Source organism: Sturnira hondurensis, unplaced genomic scaffold, assembly GCF_014824575.4.
Source record: "Sturnira hondurensis isolate 20B ecotype Veracruz unplaced genomic scaffold, ASM1482457v3 Scaffold0007406, whole genome shotgun sequence".
Taxonomy (NCBI): Eukaryota; Metazoa; Chordata; class Mammalia; order Chiroptera; family Phyllostomidae; genus Sturnira; species Sturnira hondurensis.
This window is the reverse complement of record NW_028080037.1, coordinates 16,082,513-16,109,450: the sequence shown is the minus strand read 5'-3', so window position 1 is coordinate 16,109,450 and position 26,938 is coordinate 16,082,513. Positions and strand designations below refer to the sequence as shown.

At 47.2% G+C, this 26,938-nt stretch overlaps 1 protein-coding gene across 3 annotated transcripts in view; it reads left to right on the top strand.

The window, feature by feature from the left end:
- The window catches only part of THOC5 (THO complex subunit 5), a 30,529-nt gene extending 3,793 nt beyond the window's left edge, over nt 1–26,736 (top strand). For 2 of the 3 annotated variants that reach the window (XM_037052456.1, XM_037052455.1), the window contains 19 exons: nt 659–802; nt 1,939–2,052; nt 2,180–2,277; nt 4,099–4,245; nt 6,134–6,248; nt 9,023–9,155; nt 9,820–9,852; nt 11,133–11,210; nt 11,886–11,926; nt 12,169–12,268; nt 13,551–13,659; nt 17,290–17,391; nt 17,964–18,060; nt 18,644–18,758; nt 20,029–20,132; nt 20,277–20,364; nt 23,064–23,179; nt 23,857–24,047; nt 26,538–26,736. In XM_037052456.1, coding sequence (XP_036908351.1) covers nt 659–802; nt 1,939–2,052; nt 2,180–2,277; nt 4,099–4,245; nt 6,134–6,248; nt 9,023–9,155; nt 9,820–9,852; nt 11,133–11,210; nt 11,886–11,926; nt 12,169–12,268; nt 13,551–13,659; nt 17,290–17,391; nt 17,964–18,060; nt 18,644–18,758; nt 20,029–20,132; nt 20,277–20,364; nt 23,064–23,179; nt 23,857–24,047; nt 26,538–26,601 — 1,989 coding nt within the window. In that variant the 3' untranslated portion in view covers nt 26,602–26,736. The remainder of the gene's footprint in view (nt 1–658; nt 803–1,938; nt 2,053–2,179; nt 2,278–4,098; nt 4,246–6,133; nt 6,249–9,022; nt 9,156–9,819; nt 9,853–11,132; nt 11,211–11,885; nt 11,927–12,168; nt 12,269–13,550; nt 13,660–17,289; nt 17,392–17,963; nt 18,061–18,643; nt 18,759–20,028; nt 20,133–20,276; nt 20,365–23,063; nt 23,180–23,856; nt 24,048–26,537) is intronic. The other variant, XM_037052457.1, reaches the window with a different exon arrangement.
- The last annotated feature ends 202 nt before the right edge of the window (nt 26,737–26,938 follow it).

Here is a 26,938-nt window from a genome sequence, read left to right as displayed (position 1 = left end):
TTTTATTTTTAAGATTTTATTTATTTTTAGAGAGAAGGGAAGGGAGGGAGAAAGACAGGGAGAAACATCAGTGTGTGGTTGCCTCTTGTGTGGCCTGAACCAGTTCAGGACTCTGGTTCACAGGCCAGCGCTCAGTCCATTGAGCTATCCCATATACCAGCCAGGGCAGCAGTTTTTCATTTTGTTTTTTGATACTCCTCCCTATGTCCTGAATCTCTGTCACTAAGCATGCATCACTTTATAATCAGAAGAGGAATTCCATTTTGAAACAAAGGAAAATAGTTGATGTGAGGAACAGATCCTTTTTTTTTTAAAGATTTTTTATTTATTTATCTTTAGAGGGAGAAGGGAAGGAGAGAGGGAGAGAAATGTCAATGTATGGTTGCCTGTCATGCATTCCCTGCTGGGAACTGGCCTGCAACCCAGGCATGTGCCCTGACTGGGAATAGAACCCCACAATCCTTTGGTTTGCAGGCTCGCGCTGAATCCACTGAGCTACGCCAGCCAGGGCTCAGGAACAGATCCTTTAGATCTGTTCCTTTAGAGACCTGATTTAGGGGTTCATGATTACTGATCTCACCCCATATCCCTCCCTATGCACGGTCCTAACAGGGAGACTTTTACTCCCTCCCCAAGGCCTGTATCCTTGCCCCCACAGGAAGGTAAATACTACAGCGAGGAGGCTGAGGTGGACCTGCGGGACCCTGGAAGAGACTATGAGCTGTACAAGTACACATGCCAGGAGTTGCAGAGACTCATGGCTGAGATCCAGGATCTGAAGAGCAGAGGAGGCAAGGATGTGGTAAGGAATGAACTGGACAAACATGGGCCTGGTGGGTCTGCATGGGTGGGCCTGTCTTGCACCTACAGAGCCCTTCCTGATCTTGGTCTCCTGTCTTATTAGTCTCCTGCAACCAACTTATCTTGGGAATAGTTGGTTGCAGTCTAGGGGCTCTGGAGACTTTCCTATTAATTTATTGGAACTTCTCATCACCACCAGTTATAGTAATGAAAGTACAAGATAATTATTTCTTTCATACCTATAATTTGACAATTCATCCAACTATTGTAATGTTTATTAAGTGCTAAGTATTTTGCTAGGTGATGAGAAATGATAGTACATGTAAGTTTCCTTGCTATTGTAAGGGTGGATATATACAAGTAAATCATAGAGATCAAAAATGAAATTGTTAATATTAAATGAACCAACCAGGTTTTTGGGCAGAGAAACTAAACAGAGTAACTACAAACTAGATGGATAAGTTCAAAAGAAAACAAAACAATCCATATTTTTCCAGGAATCTCACTTATTTGTGCTTATACTGGCCAATATTATTAAGATTATTAATTTTTTAATATATTAATTATTTTTTAGAAAAAGGGAAAGGGAGGACAAAGGAAGGAGAGAAACATTGATGAGCTGCCTCTCGCACACCCCCAAGTGGGGACCTGGCCTGTAATCCAGGCCTGTGTCCTTAATTAGGAATTGAACAGGCGATGTTTCAGTTCGTAGTCCGCTGCTCAGCCAGCTGAGCCACACCAGCCAGGGCTGTTAAGATTATTATATCCTTTCTCTTACTGTAGTCAAACTTTACAGCTCTGATTCTGCAATTTTTGTTTAATTTTTCTGTAATGTTATTTATGGAGGTCAAATCGTTTGGCAAGATGTTGCTGTTGTTAGGATCTCTGTGCCACGTGTGGGGCCAGATGTTATCGGACATTGTTTCAATATTCAATTCTTAATACTTTGGTCCAAGCAGAAAGTGCTTTTTTTTGGCCTAAAACCCTTAAGCATTTCCCTTGTACAGTTAGTCATTCTTTCATTTCTCTCTGACTCTTCTCATGGTTCTGAGCTCCTTCCGGTGTCTTCATTTTGGAGCAGAAGGAAGCTTCGCCAGCACCGGTTGTTGAGGTTTACCAGTTTTTCTTTGCCTGCAGGCAGTTGAGATTGAAGATCGCAGGATCCAGAGCTGTGTGCACTTCATGACTCTAAAGAAGCTTAACCGATTAGCCCACATCAGGTTGAAGAAAGGAAGGGATCAGACCCACGAGGTAGAGTTGGGAGGTGTGACCTTCCTTCTCCCCAACCCCTTCTCAAGCTCCTTTACCCCGTTCTCTGAGTTTGCTGCTGCTCTGCTCCATCCCGCCCCACTCACCTCTGGCCTTGTCCTCTTTTCAGGCCAAGCAGAAAGTAGACGCCTATCACCTGCAGCTCCAGAACCTGCTGTATGAAGTGATGCACCTGCAGAAGGAGATCACCAAATGCCTGGAGTTTAAGTGAGTTCTGGAGGACAGGGCTTGGGCAACATGGTCTGTTGGTAACTGCTTTTTTCCTGCACAGCTCTGCGTGAGCCAGTCTTTTATAAAAGAAATCAGGCGGTTGTGGAAACTGTAGGACCTGGGAGAAGGGTGTATAGATTACTTTGGGAAAACTGGAAGCAGTTTCAGGCTGCACCAAGAAACTCAGAAGCCTATCTGACCCTTTTGAATTTTGAGCTCTGTATCCATTACAAGTGGTTGTCTCTCCCTTATAGGGGCCTCTGCATTCGTTACCAGTTCGATTCCTGAGAACTTGGTGTGGAAGCAACTCACTTCCAGCTGTGTCCTTGTAACCTTTGGCCCAGTTTCCATCTCTAAAGTTCCAACAGTTCATTTTTGCAGGTGGATTTTATTCTTAGGAACCTGCATTTCTTACTGCTTAGCTGTCTGCAGGTGAACAAACTAGAGTTTGGCAGTGTTCTTTCTAAAAAGTAATTAATGCCTCTTTGCTAATCCAAGCTGAAAGATGAGAAGGAGGAAGGAGTAGACAGAAGAAGAGAAGGGAGCGTGTTCTCGCGTGGTCAGACCCAGTTGTGCAAACCGAAAGGAGGCAGGTTTTATTTGCAACAAACTTGGGGTGGGTGGGCACTTCAGACATTGGGTCTAGTGTGTTTTTAATACTGATGATGCTGATTTTGGAGAGGCATCTTTATCTGTTCCACAAATTTGACAGATAATAATACTTAAATACCAATAGAGGTGAAATCCACATCAGGTCGGTACCTGAGTTAATAGTCTTGTATAGTTGTCACTTTCCTGGTTTTGACTTTGTACTGTTTAGATATTATTATTGGAGGAACCCAGGGGAAGAGTACACGGGGGAAATAAATGTTCAATACTCTTTTTGAAATATCTTGTGAGTCTTAAACTATTTAAAAATAAAGGTATAAGAATGACGTAAAAGAATGCATGCCCCTACCTGTAACCATTGCTCAGATGAGAACTGATAAACCCAAAATACAGTGGAACGATCCACAGAGAGGCGATGGCCACAGTAGATACAGGCTGGTGACTAGAGTGATACAGCCCACATTCAAATCTCAGCTCTGCCACACACTAGATGTGTGTGACCTTGGGCACACTGCTTAACTATGGAAGTTTCCGTGTCATTTGAAAAATGGAGATAAAAATTCCCATTTTATAGAGTTGTGAGAATTAAGTCAGGTGAGGACGACATACACTGTGTTAATGTACAGTAGCTACTGTTATTACCATCATTTCTTCACAGCCTGTGCACTGTGTTAACGCAGGGCAGAGCGTTGCATTTCTTTTCTTTATACACGTGTGTCTCTCTACATGCAGCATTTAAAGCCTCGGTCGTTTTCCCATCTGGTTATGCCATGCCGGATCTGCCCCATCCCGTGCTTACACAGCTAACGTTTGGAACTTAAGTGCAGACCCTTATGTTTGTTTCTGGTAAATGATATCTCTCAGTTCTAACCTGACCGTCTAGGCCTAGACTATGGTGTTTTTATTTGACTTTTTAAGCTAATAGCTTTCATCCTGGAGATGTCTGGGAGTTCAATAAGCATCCCTTCAGGGTCTTTAGCTAATTCATGGATAAAAAGGTTGGCAGCATGGATAAGGTTAGCCTGTGGCATGCCACCAACTATCTGTCTCCAGCTGAAACTTCTGCTAATGACCATTTGCTGAGAAGACTGGAATCCATGTCCCTGGGTAGCTGTAGGCCTGAGCGAACATGGGGAGGAACTGTGGGCCTGCTTAAGCCACAGTGTGGTTTCCTAGGAACAGCAGCTTAACCTTCATTTTTGTCTGTAGGTCAAAGCATGAAGAAATCGATCTGGTCAGTTTAGAGGAGTTTTATAGAGAGGCTCCTCCAGACATCAGCAAGGCGGAAATCACCGTGGGAGACCCTCACCAGCAAACCCTTGCACGCCTGGATTGGGAGCTGGAGCAGCGGAAAAGGTGGTGTTCCCTCCCTCTTGGCCTTGTTAACCTGGGCAGACAAAGTGCTCTGACCACAGGGGGCGGTACTTTGTTATGACCCACGATCTGCTGCGCAACTAGCAGAATAGTCTCCAAGACCAAATCTCATTTTGTGATTTATTCACACCTGATAGTAAAAAATTGGCCAACTGTATAGTGAGGGGGGTTGGAATTGCTTAAGGCTATTAACAGAAATTTGGAGTAAGCTTTCTTTTAAAGTCTTAACACCTGAGCCCTAAATACATTTTCGGTCTTTCCCCCTACCTATAAGAATATCCCTGTGGGTGTGTGTGTTTTAATCCTTACCCAAGGGTACGTTTACTGATTTTAGAGATAGAGGAAGGGAGAAGGGAGGAGAAAAAAAGAGGGGAAAAAAATCAATGTGAGAGAGAAACATCGATTAGTTGCCTCCTGTGTGCACCACCACCAGGGATCGAACACACAACCTAGGCATGCGCCCTGGTCAGGAAACAAACCCGCAACCTTTGGTGTACTGGCTGATGCTCCAATGAACTGAGCCACCTGGCCAGGGCTCCCTGTGGCATTTTAAAGCTTTGTAAACATTATTCTAGAAAGTAGTACAACATTCAACATATAGACAAATTGTAATTCTTGTAATTATTTCTCTATTGGATTGGACTCTTAGGTTGTTTCCATTTGGGGGATCATAAATAGTGCTTCAAGGCATACCTATAGATGTAAGACTTTCCCATACTAATGAAGAGCTTTTAGTTACCTACTGTAAATGGAATGCCTATACTGTGTAATTTAATCTAGGTCTAAGAACATGGAGGGTGTTGCTTATTTTTTTAATTCTGGGATTTGAATAGCTGCCTCCCTTCCATTGTGGTGGCTTTTCCCCTTTCGTATTATATAAGAATTCTAGGGCTTCGGGTTGGCACATCTCCTTTCTTTGTTGGAGAAGCAGCTGTTTTTATCTCTTGCCTTTTCTGTTATACGTTGTATTCTGTGCCTTGGTCCATGTCATGAACTGAATAAGCGCTAAGTCTGATTCCTAAGGAACTGGTGTCAGTTCTTTAGCAGGTGGGGCTGGGCTGGCACCCCCTGTGTCCTGGGCACAGGTTAAACTGTGCGTGTTGCGTTCCCGTGGCACTGGTCTGCAATCCATCCCGAGTCTGCCCTGCTCAAGCCACTCGGTGGCCTCATTTGAGTCCTGTAGCTGTTAGGTCCACATATTTGTGAAACTTTGGGACTTGCCACTGGAGGCAAGAAATGGACCAGAAGCTGGCCAGTGTGGCTCAGTTGGTTGGAGCATCATTCTATAAACCAAAAAGTTGCAAGTTCAATTCCTGGTCAGAGCACATGCCTAGGTTACAGGTTAGGTCCCTGGTCTGGGCGCAAACAAGAGGCACCCAGTTGGTGTTACTCTCTCACATCAAGGTTTCTCTCTTCCTCTCTCTTCTTCCCTTCTTCTCTTCCCCTCTCTAAAATCTGTAAGCTTGTCCTCAGGTTAGGATAAAACAACTTAAAAAAATAAAGGGAACAGATAATGACACTGGTATTTCCTAGAGGTTATGGACAGGGCCTCTGGAGCCAGACAGGCATAGATTCAAAGCCCAGCTCTGTGCTTGCTTTTAACTGGATGACCTTGGGCAAGTTACCTGCCCCCCTGATCCTTCATTTCCTCCTTTGGGGATACGAAAAGTCCCAATCTTTCAGTGTTTTTATAAGGGTTAAGTGCAATAATGCTTATAAGGAGTTCTTCAAAGCACCTGGCACTTAATAAGTGCTAGGTAAACATGAGTTCATCGAGACTGCTGTTACTTGGTGAGTTCTGACAGTGAACAGGCGGGTCAGGACAGCCCTGGAGAGCATCTAGTGTCAGTGCTCTGTCCTTTTCCAACAGGCTGGCGGAGAAGTACCGGGAATGCTTGTCCAACAAGGAGAAGATCCTTAAGGAGATTGAGGTGAAGAAGGAGTACCTGAGCAGCCTCCAGCCTCGCCTGAACAGCATCATGCAGGTGAGGGCCTCCCCCTAAACCTGCACCCCCTCAGCCCTTTGCCTTCATTGAAGAACCAGTGAGGCCTTGCTGATCTCAGTTGCTGGCAGCCATGTCTCCCTCTGGGTTTTGCCAGGTGTGTTACCCTAATCTGGGTTAACGTGCAGTGTGAGGATGGTCCTGGCTAACGTCCTGCCCAGGTGACATAATGAGGTTGTGTCCTGGGTAGAAGAAAAGCTGTCCGGGTGGACTCAGGAACATATCCACACATTTACTTGGGGCGTTTTCTTATTCATCCAGAGCCTCACCCAGACAGAACACATGTGCAAACTCCTTAGTTTGCCAACTGCATGGTGTTTACCAGCCCCTGAAGTCTCCAGGCATTGTAGCGTGTTTCTGTGGATATCTGTTTGATTCCCCCTGACTGCACCTCAGGGGCAGATCCTCAGATCTACTCACTCTGAAAAGAACCCTAATCATGGCCCTGGCTGGTGTAGCTCAGTGGATTGAGCGCGGACCTGCGAACCAGACGATCGCAGTTCGATTCCCAGTCAGGGCACATGCCTGGGTTGCAGGCCAGTTCCCTGCAGGCCAACTCCCAGCAGGGGACGCACGAAAGGCAACCATACATTGATATTTCTCTCCCTCTCTCCTTCCCTTCCCCTCTAAAGATAAATAAATAAAATATTTAAAAAAAAAAAAAAGAACCCTAATCATGTTTGAAAGCCATTAGGTACCTTAGGAGGAAAAGTCTCCACTTTACCTCTAAAATGTAATGTCTTTCTACATGGGTAACCTGATTTTGTTTGCTTTGTGAAACCAGACTTGGTCTAAATCCCTGTAGTTTTATGAAGCAGGGTAAATGGTTAATATGAAGGAACTTTGCAAAAGGACCCTAGAGAAATTATAAATTCTCTTTTTCTGGGATTTGGCAAGATCCACATTTCCTCCCTTCAACTCTGGGCATAGAATAGAATTGTTAAAACAGAAATATTCCTAGTAGCACTTTCTAATAGGACAGAAAAAAAAACCCAAACTTTTAGTTGTACTTAATTTTTTTCTGTTAAAAAATATGCTATGCCCACACTTAGGTTTTTAAAATGATTGTACTGGTTTATGGAAATTTCCTCCAGCACTGTATGAAAAAGTTCTGATTGGGCCCTGGCTGGTGTAGCTCAGTGGACTGAGCGCGGGCCTGCGAACCAGACGATCGCGGTTCGATTCCCAGTCAGGGCACATGCCTGGGTTGCGGGCCAGTCCCCGGCAGGGGCCAGTTCCCAGCAGGGGATGCACGAGAAGCAACCATACATTGATGTTTCCTTCCTCTCTCCTTCCCTTCCCCTCTAAAGATAAATAAATAAATATTTAAAAAAAGAAAAAGTTCTGATTGTTCCATATCCTCATCAACACTTGGCATTGTCAGTCTTTTTTTTTAAGATTTTATTTATTTATTTTTAGAGAGAGGGGAAAGGAGGGAGAAAGACAGGGTAAGAAACATCCATGTGAAAGAAACATTTCCTCTTGTGAGCACCCCAACTGAGGACAGACCCGCAGCCCAGGCCAGGCGTGTGCCCTGACCAGGAATCGAACCAGCGACCTTCCCACCCGGGTCACATCAGTCAGGGTAATATTGTCATTCTTCATTGTAGCAACTGTGGAGGGCATTGCTTATGGTTTTCATTTCCCTTTCCCTGAATCAGGGACAGTTGAGCACAGCATGTTTTGTGTGTCTATTGGCTTTTGGATTAACACTTCGTTCAGGAGCCCAGTCAGGTCGTTCATCCATTTGTCTGTTGGATTGCTTAGAGTTTTTTATATTTTCTGATATTTTACAGATATCTTTTCCATTCTGTCACTTTCCTCTCATATCTTTTAATGGGCATTGTTCTTAATTTTAATATGATCTAATTACCAGTGCCGTTCTTATAGCTAGTTCTTTTGTATCCTACTTAAGAAATATTTCTCTGTCCCATTGTCATGGAGATACTATATTCTCTTGTTTTTCTTATACTCACTCTGTTGTTTACCTTTCACATTTAGATATATCATCTTCCTGGAAGTGAATTTTGTATGTAGTGTGAGGTGAGGATCAGATTCACCTTTTCCCCACGTAGGTATTCACCTGCCTCATTTACTGAAAGGACCATTCTCGGGCCATCGTTCTGCAGTGTCGCTCCTTCGTGACTCAAATGTTTGTGTGCGGGACTGGGTGTGAGCTGTTTGTCTGTCTGTACACCGGTGTCACACTCTTGTTTGCTGTAGCTTTAGCAGAAATCTTGATGCTCAGCAGTGTACGTGCTCCAGCTTCATTTTTCAGGATTATTGGATATTCTTGGACCTTTGTATTTACCTAAAAAGTTTAGAGCCAGCCAATCTGTTTTCACCTGCTGGAATCTAGACTGGGATTGCACTGAATCTGTAGGTCCCTGGAGGGAAACTATTTGACTCTTCCAGGTCATTAGCATGACCTATATCTGTTCATTTAGATCTTTCCTTTCTCAGGTCTTTGTGTAGAGGTTTATGCACCTTCACTTACTTATTCTTAGGCATTCGATGTTTTCTTGATGCGGTTGGAAATGTTCTCTTTTTAAGTTCATTTTATTACTGTTTGTTGCTTGCGTAAAGAAATACAATTGATTTTTTAATATTGACCTTTGATCTACCAGTTAGTTCTGTTAGCTTATCGTATATCACTTTTACAAATAAAAAACTGTGTACGGCAACTAAGCAGCCACACGTTCATATGTAGACAGCCCAAAATGGAAAAATAAAAATCCCGCTTCTGTTGCATACAGGCTTCCCTCCCAGTGCAAGAGTACCTGTTCATGCCTTACGACCAGGCTCACAAGCAGTACGAGACGGCCAGACACCTGCCGCCTCCCCTCTATGTGCTCTTTGTTCAGGCCACTGCGTATGGGCAGGCCTGTGGTAAGTATGGGGCCGGGTGAGGAAGAGGGGCTGAGGGAGCAGGAGCTGTGGCTGATTGAGTCATTTGGAAGCACTGCCTGCTGAGGAGAGCTCCCAGGCCTTGCTCCAAAGCCCTCAGGTGACAGATGCTGCCTCCCCTCTGCATTACCCAGCATGGCTGCTTGGACTAGCCAGCCTGAGGCTGGACTAACCTGATGGGCATTTCAGAATGGATGGCTTTGAATCTTTGATGAGCCTGGCTGGTCAGCTGTTGGGTGCAGTGCGCAGGCAGCCCAAAGCACGCTTGGCAGGTAGATTGGCGCCTCTTGCTCTGCTTCAGGGAAGGGGCTTGGGAAACACAGGTCCCGGTCAGCTCTCCTAGGCTTTTCCATGCTCCAAACAGGCTGCGTGTCATTACGGTGAATTACCCAGTGAGAGGACATGTCCTCCTTAAGCTAAAGGCAGCCCTTTGCTCCACTAGGGTTTCGAGAAGCTTTTGGAGACCCCGCCTCTTGCCCCACCGCAGCTTTCACCCAGCACCTAAACTGTCCTCCCCCACCCCCAGCAGTGCATGCCTCTCCTCCCGGCCATAGGCACCAATACATTACTCTCTCTCTTCTTATGTCTTCCTGGTCCCCCTGGTCTTCTCCCTCCCCTTCGTTCTCCTTTCTGTTTTCATCATCAGCTCATATGAAATCTTCCCAGCCCCCTAGACAGGGTGAGTAATTTTCTTTTGTGATTAAACCCCAACCTGTTTCCATTCTCCTTTTACTGTAGAATTTCAGGACTAAACTACTCAAAAGTTTGGTTGATGGGCACAGCCAGCTTATTTGGGGTACTGTGTGACGGGTCGTGCCGGGTTGTCAGAGAGAAGTGATTGGCCTCCTGGGAGCATTACCTCAGTGCCTGCCACAGGGGAGAAGTTTGCCTCCTCTACTTCGTACAGTTGGGCAAATCATTTCAATCTTCAGTGACTGTAACCTGTGTGCTCTTTTCAGTGGAGCAGGAGAGGGGGTGACCTGTCTGATCTCCCAGCCCTAGACCAGTGGAGCCCCACAAAGGCAGGGTCAGGTATCACTCAGGGAGGTGTCAGGCCTGGTGCATGGAACGGGCTTCTTATCTTTTTACTTGAGATACCAAGGTCAAGTTGAAAAGAAATGGTCTTGAGTAGACCTGAGCATGATGCCGAGCACAAGTTGAATAGGCCCACCTTATGTTTCCTGGCTATTGACTCAAACTTCTCTGAGCCTTAATTTTCTCATCTGTAAATGGTTAAAATGTATAATAATAGTATTGTTCTTGTAGGGTTGTTGTGAAGATTAAAGTTTTGTTGAGTGTAATTTTAAAATTACAAGCATGAGCTCGTTCGTTACAAACGTCACCTCACCGTCCGACTGGGCAGCTATCATCTGTCACATTCTAGTTTCATAAATGCGGAAACTGGGGCTGAGAGCTGTGACAGCTTTCCAGGGCACATGTTTGGGAACTGGCGGAACAGCAATTCAGACCTAGGACTGGACTGCAGGGTCCAAGTTTCTGCCCACTGTTCTGCCTCTCAGTTAAATGTGACGATACCACCCAGGTCCCTGGCATAGTGTGGAATAGAGAATAAGCACTTAGTCTGGGTTGTGGACAGTTATGTGCGTCTGCATGAGGACCTTTAAGACAGTTGGCAGAAGAGTAACATTAACTTTAGGCCTTAGGTTGGGATTTCTGTACCTTGGTGTAAGCCTGAGAACAGGGGCATTCACCACTGGTCTCAAGTGAGACTTGTCCAGGAACCTGCACTTTGGCTTTGGTGTCAGTAAATGATGCAAAAAAGACTCAAGTTTCCTACTTTGTTCATTTTCATCTAGAGAAAAGGCTTTTGTCCTCCCACCCCCAGTCAGTAAGGAGCCTTGACAAAGGCAGAAGAAATGCAGGCCCCAAGCTGGTCTTCTTGTGTAGTTTAGCTCTTTCCCTCAGGGCATGTCATACAAAGCTTTTTCTTGCTCCCAGATAAGACGTTGTCTGTGGCGATCGAAGGCAGTGTGGATGAAGCCAAGGCTCTGTTCAAGCCTCACGAGGACTCCCAAGGTAATGTGCCGGTCAGGATCCCCCCCTGAGTTTTCTGTAATGGGTTCCAGGCACACTAAGCCACCACCCAAGGGCAGTGTGGGTCCTTTGGAAATTGGCTGTCGTAGGTGTGTTTAACAGGTGGTTGACTATGTTCAGGGGTAGGCAGGGAAAGCACTGCCTTTGGATTTCAGCCCTGCCACGCACTAGCTCATTCACTCCTGGGAAGCTCTGACATTTCTGAGCCTCAGTTTAGTCACCTGTCAAGGCAGGTGGTAATACCTCATGTAGAATGATTACGTGAATCACACAAGGTCACGCGTGCAAAGGCCCTGAATGTCATCCCTGGCACACAGCGACCCCTCAGATTATATGAGCTGCTTTTATTGTTACTTCTATTACTGTTATTGCCACCCCCACCACCCCCCCTACAAGTGGGGGGCTTGTAGTCATAGAGTAATGTTAAAAAAAAACACTTTAAAAGATGGGTGGTGGGATTACAGGTTATTTCTCTTTTTCTCTTGCATCATCATGTTTTCTATTTGAATACGAAGCAGAAGATTAATATATTATTTATTCTTAAAAAGTTCATTTACAAATGACACAGTCTGGGTCCCTATATGCCCCATGGGTTGAGGTGCTTCAGGGAGCACTGGGAGCCCCCTCCACTGTAGGTGTCTCTCTCTGTGGCCGCAGATGACGAGAGCGACTCGGATGCTGAGGAGGAGCAGACCACGGTGAGAGCCGTTTCCGCTCATGGGCGTGCCAAGCAGCTGCACTGGGGCCTGCTAGTTGGCAGGTGCCGTTCTCCCTAGAACCAGAAGAGAGGTTTGAAAGAAAGGGCTGCTGGGAGCCTGACAGCTGAATAGCTGAAGAATCAGGTCCCAGGCAGCCGTGCTGAGGCCTGGCCCGTAGGGAGCAGGAAAGGGAGAGATTCCTATGACCAGTGTCCATCATCTCCATTCCTTCCTTTGTCCAGAAACGCCGGCGACCCACCCTGGGGGTTCAGTTGGATGACAAGCGCAAGGAGATGCTGAAGCGGCACCCGCTGTCTCTCATGCTGGACCTGAAGTGCAAAGGTCTGGCTCCACTCATTCTGGGGATCCCAGGGCGCTAAGAGTTCAGCCAACTGTAGGTGCACAGGGCTCAGCAAGCCAGAGGCCTCTGCTCAAGAACAGATTTCGGTTTCATGTTTCTCTGTTTATCCCCATTGTTTTGCATGGAGTTTGTTTTTGTCTCCCCGAAGTCATACTGTAACAACAGGCACATAGGGACGCTTGAAAAACCTACACCTCTTTGTGAATTGTAAATGTCACATACACAGAACAAGTTGCAAGAGTGTGCCGGTTTTGAGTTATTTGGCCGACATGCTTCATTTAGTAAGTTGGACTTTGGGTTCTGCAGAGAATATATGTTCCGAAATTGCTCTGGTATGGATAAAGGAGCATGTGGTAAAGCATTCAGCAGTGTAAGAGTTCAAAAGTAAGTGTCTTTCTTAAGGTCAAAAGTAAGTGTCTTTCTTAAGGTCAAATGTAAGTGTCTTTCTCATCCAGATTCCCAGACTCTGGTCCTTGCTTTACCTCCAGGGAGAACTGTCATGACGGGGTTCTTACGTATTTTCTAGAAATAACCCATGCATGTAGTTCTTACGCAAGTCTGTATTTACCCCCTCCTCCTTTTATCTTAACACAAATGTGAATACATACTCTACACTCTGATCCTTTCTTTGCCTTAAAAAAGTTTTTCTGAGGTAATTTTAGACTCAGAAGAGTTGCAATGATAATACAGAAAGTTTTTAGAGGTTCTCCACCTGACTTCCCCTGATTTCAACATGTGATTTAACCACAGTACAATGATCAAAGCCTGTGCTAATTTTATTGGTACAACAGTATTAACTAAACTACAGGATTTATTCACATTTCCCTGGTGTTTCCTGGAATGCCCTTTACCTGTTCCAAGATCCAACCCCACCCACCCTCATTGTGTCTTATTACTCGCATTGTTAACCTGGACTCACTTGGTGATCACTTAATCTTATCCCCCCACCTTTTTTTTTTTAAGATTTTATTTATTTTATCTTTTAGAGAGAGGGGAAGGGAAGAGGAGAGGGAAAGAAATATCAATGTGTGGTTGCCTCTTGAGCACCATCCCCTGGGGACCTGGTCTGCAACCCAGGCATGTGCCCTGACTGGGAATCGAACCCATGACCCCATGGTTCTCAGGCCGGCACTCAATCCACTGAGCCACACCAGCCAGGGCTGTAGTAAAATATCCTAAAGCCTTCTTGACTTTCTTTTTTATAAAACTATTGACTCTGCTCTCATGTTTCACTCATAAATTTTTTTCTTTCTCCCCATCCAGATGACAGTGTGCTTCATCTGACTTTCTACTATCTCATGAACCTCAACATCATGACAGTAAAGGCCAAAGTGACAACTGCCACAGAGCTGATCACCCCCATCAGTGCAGGGTACTGAGCACATGTTGCAGAGAGCGGGACGGGTTTGGGGGCGGGGGGTGGGGGGGAGCGGGGTTATGCTGGGCTGCTCTCAGTGTCTTTGTCATCAGGCTCTGGGAGGTTCGTGGCTGCTCTGACTTGTTGCCATGTCCACTTTGCCTGAAAGTCCTGGAATGTAACTGGCGTTTAGAAAGCACTCACCAACTTGAATTGGTGAAATCCGCCTACACAGCAGATGACAAAAGTGACTACAACGTGTTGCAAATTGAGTAGGTGGGACAGAGTACCAGCTTTTTACAACCAGTGTGGAAAGAGTGTAAATGTAAAAGTGAGATTTGGGAGACATTATCGGGTTGACCAGTTTAGGTCGCTCTCTTTTCCTTTCCTCTTTCTCTCCCAAGGTGCTGGGATTTCCACTTTACAGCTCAGCGCAATCCCAGGTTGTGGTGGGCCTGTGGGGTTTTTGAGGAGGGTGAGCGGTGGCACAGTGTTCACAGACGTAGGTCAAACATGCCTAGTGGCCCCTGATCATGGCAGTCTTCTCCCAACGCCGGAAGCAGGAAGAAAAGAGGAGGACCTAGAGGGCCTGAGGGTGCAATAGCCTCACATACAAGAACACCGGCCCGCCCTGGCACTCTGCCCCTGCCCTTACCTGGTCCCACTGAGTCCTCATCTAGCGGTAGAAAGACCACTGAAGGAGGCACAAGTCTGGCACCTAATGGGGCGGGGCTTTTTTCATGGCTGCCTAATGGTGTCCCCAGGTTTTCCACCCTGCACTTACAGATCACGCCTCCTTCAGGCCATAGCTTTGGTCCCTGTGCTTGAGTTTTGACCACCCAGGGGCACTCTGGATGAAAATGACCCTGTTCCCACCTGACCCCAGCAGAGGGAGCCCAGGGTTTGCTTCTTCAGAGCAGCCAGTTACACTGCCCAGGCAGGGCTCTGAGTTCAGTGAGCAGCTCTGGTGCTCCATGAGGGCCCCGGCTGGGGCAGATCTCCTTGTCACAGCACTCTGCCTACTCAGGTGTCCTAACAGGGTTGTAGGCCGGCCTCGAACATGCTTACTTTTGGCTCCTTGCTAAGCTGTGCATGTGCAGTGATGGGGGCAGAACTGCAGTCTAGTTATGAGCCCTGGCAAGTCCCAGGCCTGCCACTTAGAGCTCTGTGAACCTTTAGCCAAATATCCTGGCTTGTGAGTTTCCCCATTCTGTGATTGTCAATTATAACATCTGCTTCTAGGGAGCTTGGCAAGAGTAAGGTCAAGTGCTTAGCATAGATGAAACACTTTATAAATGACAGCTGTGTTTATCCTTAGCAACACATTTAACTCTCACAGTAGCTCTACAAGGCAGAGAACACTGAGGCCTGTGCACCACTCTGGTATATTACTCTCATTGCCATGTGGGTCCAGGCCCCCAAAGAGGGAGGAAACACAAAAGGAGACCAGCCTGAAACCAGGATAAGATCTTTGTGGGCCTTCAGGTGTTTAGTTTATCTCCCTGTTGATCAAATGGAGAAACTGAGCTCCAGGGGCCATACGGCCATGGAAGCCCTGGGCCCAGAGTTCCAGATGCCCTTGCTCAGGTGCAAGCTGCTCCGGCCCCTGGAGACGCCAGCCTGATGTACGGTGTTATGTGTCTGTCTACTTTTTGTTGTTCAATATAACTTCTGTTTATGCTAATTCCTTAATCTCACCCAATAGCCAGTCAGAGCTCAAATTTCCGTGGTTTTCTCATGAATGTTTTTTGTTAGTTGTTTGGTTTGGTTTTTATAATTTGGGTTTTGACTCAGGATCTCTATAAGGTCGGTATGTTGCAAATGGGTGAAGTTTCTTCAAGCACCTTTTCTTCTGGATGTCTCTGCCATCTTTTGATTTGTTAAGAAAGTGTTTGTGTGCACTGTAGGTTTCCCCCAGAACTAGATTTCGATGATTGCATTCCTGCAGTACAATTTTATGGGTTACTCCTTCTGTGTGTATTTCATGTAAATTGTAGTTAGATTGAGAGGCTTGATAAAATTCCATTTTGATTTTTTTGGAGGGGGACAGGAGGGCAGGACTGTGTTATAGATGTTCTCCCAGCAGTCTCTATTTTTGTGATGTTGGCAATATAGATGACTGTTGTCAGGATCTGTGAATTCATTAGGGAATTAGTGTTTTTAGTACAAACATTTTAATCAGAATTATGCCAGCTTGGCTGAATTTTCCTCAAGAAATTATTTTCCAGAATGATCTCATTGGGGCTTTATAATTCATTAATTTTTCATTAAGCCATTTAACAATTTTTAATCATTTTCCATTATTATTTTACCAAGGTTTTTTAAATCCTTTTTCCATTAAAATTTTATAACAAAGATTTGACTACTTGATTAGTTTTTCTTTTTGTGTTTTGGTGTTGTAATTTTATGACTGTATGTAGCTTCCCCTTGCATGTCTGTCATTTTTACCAAAATCGTTTTTCTTAAGACACATATTACAAATGTAAGTTTTGTCAAGATTTGTTTTTTACATCAAGTTTTGTCAGTTAGAAACCCTTATGTGCAGTTTTAGCTTTTCTGTTTTATTTTGGTTGATTCATTCTGTTGGTAATGGTCACTAAATATTGGCCCAAAGACTGGCAATTCTTATTTATTTTCTAGCCCATTTTTTGTGTGAGGCAAAGAAAGAGGCAGGTGCTGGGGGGAGGGGGGGCAGAGGGAATTTGGGAGAGACAGAGCCGAGAAGAGCCCGACTCTGCCCCCCACCCCCACCCCTGGTATTAAGCCCTGAAGGCATGTTGGGGGCAGGGGGGCAGGGGGGGGGCGCTCAGAGCAGCAGGATCGCCCTCAGGATCGCCCTTCGGCTGAGTTGCTCCTGCTGCTGTTCCTGAAGAAATGGAGAGCCCTGTGCTGGTTCCGGGAAAGAATAGGATCTGTTGTCCTTTGTGATCAGATTACTCCATTATCCTCCCTACCGCTCAGTCTCTTCCCTGCCTGTCACATTTAATTACAGATGGTGCCCTAACTACTCCAGGTAGGTGGCAGTGACATCGCTGCCTATCTGCTTACAGCGCTGGGTCACCTTGTCTCCTGTGCATGTGATAGTGTCCTTTTCTGGGAATATAAAAGGGAACTTTCTTGTGAGTAGCGTGAAATTGGTCAAGTGATACAGCACCATAGCTGCGTACTTCCTTTTAGTGTCATAAGGAATCTCTGATCCTGTAAAAATTACGATCATTTCTCTTTCCAGTATCATGGGGCTTTGCTCCCCTTAGGTAAGGCCCTGGTCACCATATAAGTCTTGAAGGGACAGGGGTTTTGTTTTTGTTGTTTTGTTTTGTTTTTCGTAATTTAGTGGTTAAGGGTATGACTGCCTTTAGTTAAGATAGTGCAAATCCCAGCTTCAGCACTTATGAGCAGTGTGATTTGGACAAACCGTATCTTTGAAAGCCTTGAGTTTCTGTTTTGTTAGTTGAAGATGATAATACTCCCTACCTCATTGGGGTTATGAAAATCCAATGACCTCAATTGGTAAAGGGTCTGATTCACAGGAAGCATTCAATAAACAGTGGCATTGGTCATTACTGGGAGGTGGCCCTGCCATCCCCGAATGCCCACGTCTGCCCCAAGACACAGCGTTCTCACTGTGGTCTTCTGCCTCTCCAGGGACTTGCTGTCTCCTGACTCAGTCCTGAGCTGTTTGTATCCCGGGGATCATGGAAAGAAAACTCCTAATCCAGCCAATCAGTACCAGTTTGATAAAGTTGGGTGAGTCAGCAGTGTTTCCTCCTCTTTCAGCCTCTGCTTCTGAGTTTTTCTGGTGGCTCAAGCCCAGTGCTGGAGACCTGGGAGGGCTAGTAGCATCTCAGGGGGTAGGGGCCTTGGGGCAAGAGACAAGGCTGTGTCAAGAGAAGGCAACACATGACCTTTCCTGCTTATGAGGCAAATGGAGGTCATGGATGGGCAGGAAGGGTGGATCAAAACTTGGGGAGCATGGTAAGAACTCGCAATATAATAAAAATTTCTAACATTTTAATTCTCTGAGAATTAAAAACATTTCAATATTTTATGAATTGGTAAAATGGTAAGGAGATCAAATGCAATGCCTTTTTATTGAAATTTGCTCATGGAGTGAGGGCTGTCAGGAGAAAAGGAAAAGTAAACGTGGGAGACGGAATCGACAGCAGGGAGCCGATGGAGTCAAGAGACTTTGCTGGCAGCCCGGCTGTAAGCGTGACTGAGCCTGCGGGACCGGCCTGTCTGGGGTGGATGGGAGGAAGGCTATGTCATGGGACCATTGCAGGAAGGACTTATAAAGGTCACTTTATTCTTTTGTGCAGCATCCTGACTTTGAGAGACTACGTGCTTGAGCTAGGTCACCCCTATTTGTGGGTACAGAAGCTGGGTGGCCTCCACTTCCCCAAAGAGCATCCCCAGGTGGGTACGCCGATCCCATCTTCTTAGCTGTAGATCTCTACCACCCCTCGACCCATGCAGACTCCAGAAAGGCTTCTGATGGCCTTTGGGGTCTTTAATTAGCAGAGTGCTTTCCTTCAGGAATATGATCTGTCCTCTCCCCACTCAGGACACTAAAATGTCCAAGCCCTACAGGTATTTAGGGCCCCTCCCTGAGTCTAGACACCCTTTAGGTCAAAGTAATTTGGGTCCTTGCTCTGGGTATAGCACAGCTTTAGGCTCTGCTGCCCCATGGTCTTATGTACGAAGAGGCCAAAAATGAAGTATAAGCAGAAACCCAGGGGATCTGGCACCTTAGCAGAAGCTTTCCTTTTCTCAGGAGCTGGCCACAGCCTCTTAAGAACCCAGCAACTTGTGTCGTTCCTGCTGGGACTCAGCATCGGGTCTGTCACAGCAGGTAACCCCTGCCTTTCCCGTGAGGTGCCCACCTCGGGGCATGAGTGATCTTGGCTGCCACAGGCAAGCAGGAAGGTCCTAGGAGAGGGGCAGTGCCTGGAGGAAGGGCCGGGGTGCACTCAGGTGTGCCGCCTACTGTCATCCACAGCAAACGGTGATTGCTGACCACTCGCTGAGTGCCAGCCACATGGAGACCACCATGAAACTGCTGAAGACCAGAGTACAGTCCCGCCTGGCCCTCCACAAGCAGTTTGCATCCCTGGGTAAGCGCATGGTTAGGGCTGTGGCTTGAGAGCCACCCAGGGGCAAAAAACTTAGCCCTTCACTCAGATGTCTGAAATCCTGACAGCGCATCAGAGAGGTCTGGATTTCCGGCTATTGCTGAGCAGAGGTATTGGCAGGGCCACTGGAGAGATCTGCAGGCCCACCCAAACAAGATCTGAGCTCCCCGTGGGGCCGTCAGGACGGTCCTCACAGAGAGGACCCAAAGCCTTCTGGTGGCACAAGTTGGTCAGAAGCAGCTTGTCCTGTTAGTGCACATCAGACTTCAGTGTGCATTCTGCATATACTTCGTACAAGGCCAGTGCATGGTTTGTGGAGCTTACCTTCAGCTTTGAATACAGCTGTCCAGAAAGCCACCCTCTTTCCTCCCCTGAGACCTACTGAGCTAACACTCTCCAGGGTAAGGCTGAGCCCCTCTGTTTTTCATAAGCTCCCAGGTGATTCTGATGAGCTGGTAACCAAGGTGGTGGCCATATGGGGGCTTCTTTTCATTTATTGATTCAGTGAATACTTGTCAAGGGCTTACCGTGTACAAAGGCACTTGTGGGGCCGTGAGGCTTAAGATCTTTCTGATCTAGGAGTCGCTGTCAGGAAAGACATTGGCTTCCCGGGGTCCCTGTAGAGACCCTGCCCCCTGGGTCAGCTCTTGTTCTTCGTGTGGACCCTGAGCTCTCCAGGGCAGCGCTGCTTGTCCCTTGGCCTTTCTCCCCATCAGTATTGCATTGCTGAATTCGTTTTGTCTCAAGGTTGGATGATTGTCATCCTGGACCACATTTACTGTGTTGGCATATTTGCTTATTGAGATGCCAGCAGGAATTTATGCTGGAGCAGTTATCCAGCCTTTTTCCCCTTAGAGGAACTGACACAGAACATCTCAGTCATTTCCTCCATCAAGGTCAGCCGTGAAAACACAGCCCTCTCGGCTATTTGATCTAATTAACAGTCACTGCTGCAGAGGCACAGTCACTGGTTTTGGCTGCCGGGGGTTCTTGTTTTTGCTGACCATCATTTGCTTGAGGATGAAGCATCGTGAATGCTGGTGCTCAGTGTGGCCACAGGCACGTAGTCCTAGGTGAAGGTCAGGTTGCTATGCCTACATTCCTGGCACATGTTGACCTGGACACCTACTGAGTGCCAGGTAGGTACACCTGGACATCTTGCAGGGCCATCTGAACACTCCAGAGGATGCTAGTCACCTAACTGTGGCCCCTGATTTCCACCTATGACACCGCCTGTCTTGCTGTCTTTTAGAACATGGCATTATACCAGTTACCAGCGATTGCCAGTACCTCTTCCCTGCAAAGGTTGTCTCTCGCCTGGTGAAGTGGGTGACGATTGCCCATGAGGATTACACGGTGGGTAGAGGAGTGACAGGGCGGTATTGCTATCCTGCCAACTGCAGGCCCGTGTCTCCTTTCAGTTCCTGCCCCTCCATCGGAAGGGCAGGAGGCTCGACTAGAGGAGCCAGCAGTTCACGCCTTGTCCGTGGTGTTTTCTAGGAGCTGCCTTTCACCAAAGACATTGTGGAGGCTGGACTGGCCGGGGACACCAATCTCTACTACATGGCACTCGTGGAAAGGGGCACAGGTAATTTGTTCTGCTGATAACCGAGGTTCTAGGCAAGGGGATTGGCTGAGAACAAAACAGTGGTGGTGGTTGCCCAAAGAAAGCGAAAGATCTGGAATTCTTCTGCAGGGACTTAGTGATAAATGTCGGGAGCCATTGCTGGTAAGGACTTGTTCTGCAGCACAGTCACACACGTGCTTTTTTCACTGAATTCTCATGACAGTCCTAGGGGTGGCGGTTCCCCTGCTATCAATGAGGGAGTGAAGACTTAGTCTCAAACCCAGCCTGACCTCTGACCCTGAGCTCTTAGACTTTGGCTTTCTGTGTTCTTCCCCCTCCTCACAGGAGGGCTGACACGTCCCTGTCAGGTCGTGAAGTACAGGATGGCAGGACCTTCCTCCCTCTCTGCGGTTTCTGCACTCACTTGGGGGCATCAAAACCTGATTCCTCACAGGTGTCCTGGCATCTGATTCGCTAGGACTTTGTGCTGGAGCCACCCAGATACTCTCTGTGATGCAGTTATCCGGCCCCGGCCCCAGCAGGCCTGGTACTGGCGCAGAGTCTGATCCCCGGGGCTTGGTACGGTGGCCACAGAGTCGAGGAAGTGGTCTGTAGGTTTAAGACAGTGCAAGAAATGTAAGGAGAGGTTCTACTCTTTGATGTTAGAGTTGCTTTCCCCCAGTTTCTTCCCTTCTCTCTCTCTCATGTATGTGTGTGTTTAAAAATATTCTGGGGGCGGAAATAAAAAAGAAAAGGAAAAAAATAACCTGAAGAGCCTTGGCTGGTGTGGCTCAGTGGATTGAGCGCTGGCCAGCAGACCAAAGGGTTGCCAGTTTGATTCCCAGTCAGGGCACACATCTGGGTTGCGGGCTGGGTCCCCAGTTGGGGCCATGTGAGAGGCAGCTGATCCATGTTTCTCTCACACATGGGTGTTTCTCTCCCTCTCTCCCTCCTTTGCTCTCTCTCTCTCTCTCTCTCTGAAAATAAAGAAATAAAATATTTTTAAAAATAAAAATATTCCAAGGAAATTAAGTATTTCAGATACAGTCAAGGCCCCTAATTCCACTTCATCCACTCCCTCGTGGCAGATGACCGCTTTTTGGAATTTGTGCTTTTGCTTTGCATCCTCTCTTCTTTCAAAATATACTTCTACCTCATCCCAAAACACCATAGGGTACCAGTTTGAAAGGGCACAAAATACGCAGTCCAAGAAGTTTACCAAGTCCCTCGGGTGGGAGGGAAGTCATTGGAAGACATCACCTCTGCTTCTGGGTGAGGAGATGAAAGCTTGGAAAGATATTAAGTATTCTGGGCTCATACACAGAGTGAGTGTCGTAATTAAAATTTTCATCAGCTGTATTGTAGAATTTGAAAAATTCGGGTGACATTTAAATGAATAAATGGGCAAGAGGCCCAAATACATATTTAATCCTAAAGTCATACAACGGATCGTATTGAAAAGTTTACGTGGTATGGACTAAAACAAAAACTTGGTGAGCAGAGGTCCACCCAGAAATGTGTGCAGGCGGCTTGGACAGAGGCACAAACAGTAGAGAAAGGAATCACTTTATACTTAATGTGTTTTGTGGCCGTCAGGAAGGAACTGTCTTAATCTGCACTTTCCTGTCTCTATTACTTGAAAAAAGAAGTCAAAGACTTCTTTTTTTCTCTCTGTTAAATCCTGAAAAAAGAATGGGACGCTTAGCCCATTGGTGGAGAGGATAAATGTCATCCTATTGAAAATGACAAAGACTTTCACTAGAGGAAAAAGTGAACATTTTAAAAATAAGACATTTCATTCAATGATTACAAACACAGCTTTGACATCAGGCAGTTCTGGTTAATGCAGCACGGCTGCCTTGCACCTGTCTGGTCTTTTTTTTTTTTTAAGATTTTATTTATTTATCTTAGAGGGGAAGGGAAGGAGAGAGAGAGAGAGAGAAATATCAATGTATGGTTGCCTCTCGTGTGTCCCCTGCCAGGGGCTGGGAACTAGCCTGCAACCCAGGCACGTGCCCTGACTGGGAATCGAACCGCGATCCTCTGGTTCGCAGGCCCGTGCTCAATCCACTGAGCTACACCAGCCAGGGCTTGCACCTGTCTGGTCTTTAGGAAGTTTCTGTCGGAGCCTCGGTTTCTTTATATGTTTGGTGGGGACGATGCCCATCTCAGGATCGCTGTAGGGAGAGACAAAGTGCGCATGAAGCATGTAGCACAGTGCTTGGAAACAGAGTAAGTACTCAGTAATGTTGGCTTCAACAAGTTCCCCATAACAAAATATCTACAGAATAAAGAAGGCAGATTTGACTGATGTAACAGCTAATACGTAATATTGGAAAAAACAGATAATAAGCCTTTCCATGGGAAAATCCTTAACTTGCTGGCATATAAAGAAATTAAAATAAACGTATGTCAAAGGAACAAATAGAAATCTTGGGCAGACCTAATGTGGACTAGACTCTGGGGAGCCCTAGGCATACCTAGTCTCTGGACATACCTGTCTCCTTGGAAGGACCAGTGTCGCAGACCTTGTGTTCTACAACCTGGCAATTACACTCGGAGATTCCAGAACAAATGAAAGTCAGTTTAGTACCAGAATGTGCTCTGAAGCACTCGGATTAACAAGACATCGGAGCTAGCACAGGGGCCCCACAGGGATGGGGCATGGCCGGCAAGCTGGGTCCCAGCACTGATTTTTCCTCCTTTCCCCCCCTTCCCAGCCAAACTCCAGGCTGCAGTGGTGCTGAACCCTGGCTACTCCTCCATCCCACCCATTTTCCAGCTCTGCCTGAACTGGAAAGGGGAAAAGACCAACAGCAATGATGACAATATTCGGGTAAGGCCTTGCTGGGGGTGACGGGAGGAGCAGGAAGAGCCTCTTTGGGGGGGTGGGCTTGGTAGAAACTGCCTCAGCTGAGGGCTTGGGCGCGGGCATAACCCCCAGGACAGAGGGGCTGCCAGACTTACTGGACACTGCATGGTGTAGGAGAGGAGAGAGCCTAGGCCCATCTCAACCAGTTTTCTGGTTTGGGCCCACAGGCTTCACCTCATTTATAAAACAGGGATAATATAAATGCCTGCCTTGAAAGGTGGTTGTCTTGGGCTTCTGTGAAAATGTGAATTAACTCAGAAGCATAGAATTGCTGGAATGTGATGATGCGTGAGGGCATCGCAGCTGTTAGTTATTATTACGCCTATTGATTTGACTCCGTGGTGGCCTTAAGGCTGTGGAGCACGTGTTTGATTAACCCTACCAGCTACTGAATCGGATCACATCTCGAGATTCCTTCTCTACCCCCTCTGTCATCTGGGCTGCGGGTGTCCAAGGCTGGGAAAGTCATGGGTCCGGATCAGGAAGACCCGGTTGTTCTGAGGAGGGGGAGCCTCAGGGCAGTCCGGTCTGCTGACGGGGAGTGGGCCGGCCTCTGCAGAGGCCCGGCTGCAGTTCCTGAGGAGCTGTCAGACCCAGCAGTCCGAAGGTCGTGCTGAGTTTCTGGCCTTCCCACCCCGTAGGCCATGGAGAGTGAGGTCAACGTGTGCTACACGGAGCTGTGTGGCCCCCGGCCTGGCCATCAGCTCTTGACCAACCAGCTGCAGCGCCTGTGTGTGCTGCTGGACGTCTACCTGGAGACGGAGAGCCACGATGACAGCGTGGAGGGGCCCAAGGAATTCCCCCAGGAGAAGATGTGTCTGCGGCTTTTCCGGTGAGGGGAGGGGCGAGAGTGCCAGGGACCTCCAGTCCTGCCTGAAACTTTTCTGGCAGCGTTTCACCAGCCTGGTCCAGTTGTTCTTTAGACACCCCTGCAGTGGGGCTACCCACTGAGTGAGCAGCACCAGACCGTGAACCAAGAGGATTGGGCTGAATTTTACTCTCTGTACTGTCCAAATAAGCTTTTTAAACTCTGCAGGTCCCCAGAGTCCGCTACACCCTTCCTAGGGTGCTCACTCATCTGTAAGGACCAGCTCTAGGCGGCTGGGCTTTACAGAAGGAACTGGCTCTGAATAAGACAGACACAAGTGCACATTTCTGTTTTGCTGCCCACTAGCCGTGTGACCCTGGCAGAGTCACTTCAGCTCAGCTCTTTGCCTGTTGTCTGAAGGCTGAAGTGGAAATACTACCTTCCAGCTCATGATGAATTAGAGACGATTCATGTAAAGCTTCCAGAATGGTCCCTAGCATAGACAGGGCCTCAGGAAGTGCTAATGGGCCTGATGGCTGGTGTTCAGTGTATCTGCTTTCATAGCGCTTCTAGCTACTTTTCCTTTCTCATTAGGGTCCTCTTTCTCCCTTTCATCCCCTAACTCAAGTTTTTAGAGTGCGTTCCCCAGCTCCAGAGTTCACATTGCTCAGGCACATTGCCCTTCCGTTCTGAACGAGGGCTTGGGGAGGGGTGGTGTTGGGGTAGGAGGTGGGGAAGGGCTGTCATTTGTGTCTAACTGGGACAACCCCTGTTCCCTGTCACTCTGAGAGGTGCCTTACTTGCTCCTTGCCTTCTCAGACAGCCAGTCCCAGCCTGGTCCCCAGCACCCCCCTGCCACTGTCTGGCACCTTGTCCTGCCTCATCTGCGGTGCTATCTGACAATAACCAGTTCTAGCCCCCGTGTGGCTGCTGGAGGTGGAGCTGGGGGCTGAGTGTTGGTGCCGTCCAGGCCTTGCTCTCCCTAGTGGGTCTGGGTGCGGCCTCGGCTCTTCCCACCCGCCCAGCCTGCTCTAGCACATTTCAAGGGTGGCATCTCTCACATGGCCACTGTTTGTCTTCTGTTATCTGATGGTTCCCAAAGGACCCATTTTGTGAAGTGCTCTGTGTGTCACCGAGGCTGAGCTCCTCTGAGGGAATTCTGGGAAGGTGCTGCTTTGGCCTCTCAGATCTAATTAACTCCATGACTGGTGGGATTCGAGGTTCTTGGCCTGAAGTCTGGCTGACCATTGGGATCAGGCCAAGGGGCTGGTTTTGTTGTTGTTAAATGCAACAAATTGTATTTAGCATAGTCGGTCCCAACATTCAGCACAAAAAGTTTACAGAGGCTGGGTGGGCACCTGCAGGCCGTGGGTTCAGCTGTATGCTTAGACTTACCCGATGACAGTGCCCTTCTGGCGTCGGCAGGTATATGGCATCATGGTCATGAGCAAAGCTTTGAGACCAGAAAGACCTAGATTCAAATTGCTGCTCCTACCTGTGTGACTGGGGTCTACACTTAGTCCCTTTGAGCTGCAGATTCCTCGTTGGTAAGACCATTCACTTCCGGTGTGGTGAGTTCAGGGAGGATGAAATTAACGCAGATGGAGCATGTAAAGTGCCCAGCACAGTGCAGGCAGAATGAATAAGCCCGCACTTAGGTAACAGCAGGTGCCCTGCTGTTAGAATTGAAACCTTTTTTCTCCCCTCATCTCTGCAGTCCCTGACACACACTCCCTCCCACCTTCCCTTACTCAGACCAAGATCAAAGGTGTTGCTAGTGGTTCCCACTGAATGTCAGTCATAGATGAATGTGGGAGGCCCTCCACCTGGACATCAGTTACTGTGGACTTGTGTGGAGGAGGGCCCTGGGTGCAGTTTTGCTTGGTGCCCAGGATGATAGCTGAAGCCCCTAAGCTTCACGAGGTGGAGGCTTTGGCATCAGTCCTGGTTTTGAATTTGGGCTCTGCTCCCTTCTGACTGTATAATACTGGGCAGATAGTTTAACTCCCTGAGCCTGTTTTCTCTTTTGTAAAATCTATAAAATTATAGAAGTAGTATCTAAGAGGTAGGCACTTAGTGCAGATTCTTTTTATCACCTGACTTCAGACTCCCCCCCTGCATGGGAATCTCCTACAAAGGAGGTTTTTAATCTTTTTCTTCATTTTTAAAAAATTGTAGCACGAAACGATGTTTGTTGTTAGAAACATCAGTGAAGAGTTGTGTAAAAACACTAAAAATGAGGGTGCCCAAGCCCCATCCCCAGAAGTGCACGTGGTCAGTGAGGGCCCTTCCAGGCCTGCGTTCATGCATTTGCAGTCATGTAGAGACGTCTTTACAAAAATGGTATCGCACCTTACATACTGTTCTGCAGTCTCGCACATTCCTTTTTTCCCCTAACAGCTATACAGTATTGTGTGGATAACCATAGTTTATGCTGTCAGCCCAAAGGGCGTGGTATTAACTGATCTGGTATTAACTGATCTGTATTAACTGATCTCCCTTCTGTTTCTGTAGTGGTCCCAGCAGGATGAAGCCGTTTAAGTACAACCATCCTCAAGGATTCTTCAGCCATCGCTGACCTCTGCTCGGCCTGTCGTTTCCCCCTAGGCCCTAAGTGCTGTGCCTCTGCTCTCCTCTGTTCCACATGTGGCCCCCGTTAGTCTCCAAAGGCAGGTTTTATATTTCCAGCTGATTAAAGTATCATCTGACCAAGTGGACTTTGTCTTGTGGCTCTTTGGGGAGGAAAGGGGCGGCCTTTGCAGTCTGTAAAGGCCTGTAGAATCCACAGCCCAAGCCCAGTGCAAAAGATTCTGAGTGTACAGAGATGCTGCCTGCTTGTGCACATTTGACTTAGTTGTTTCCACTCCAGGACGTCCTCATTATCTTGGTATTTATTATTCTGAGACCCTACTAGG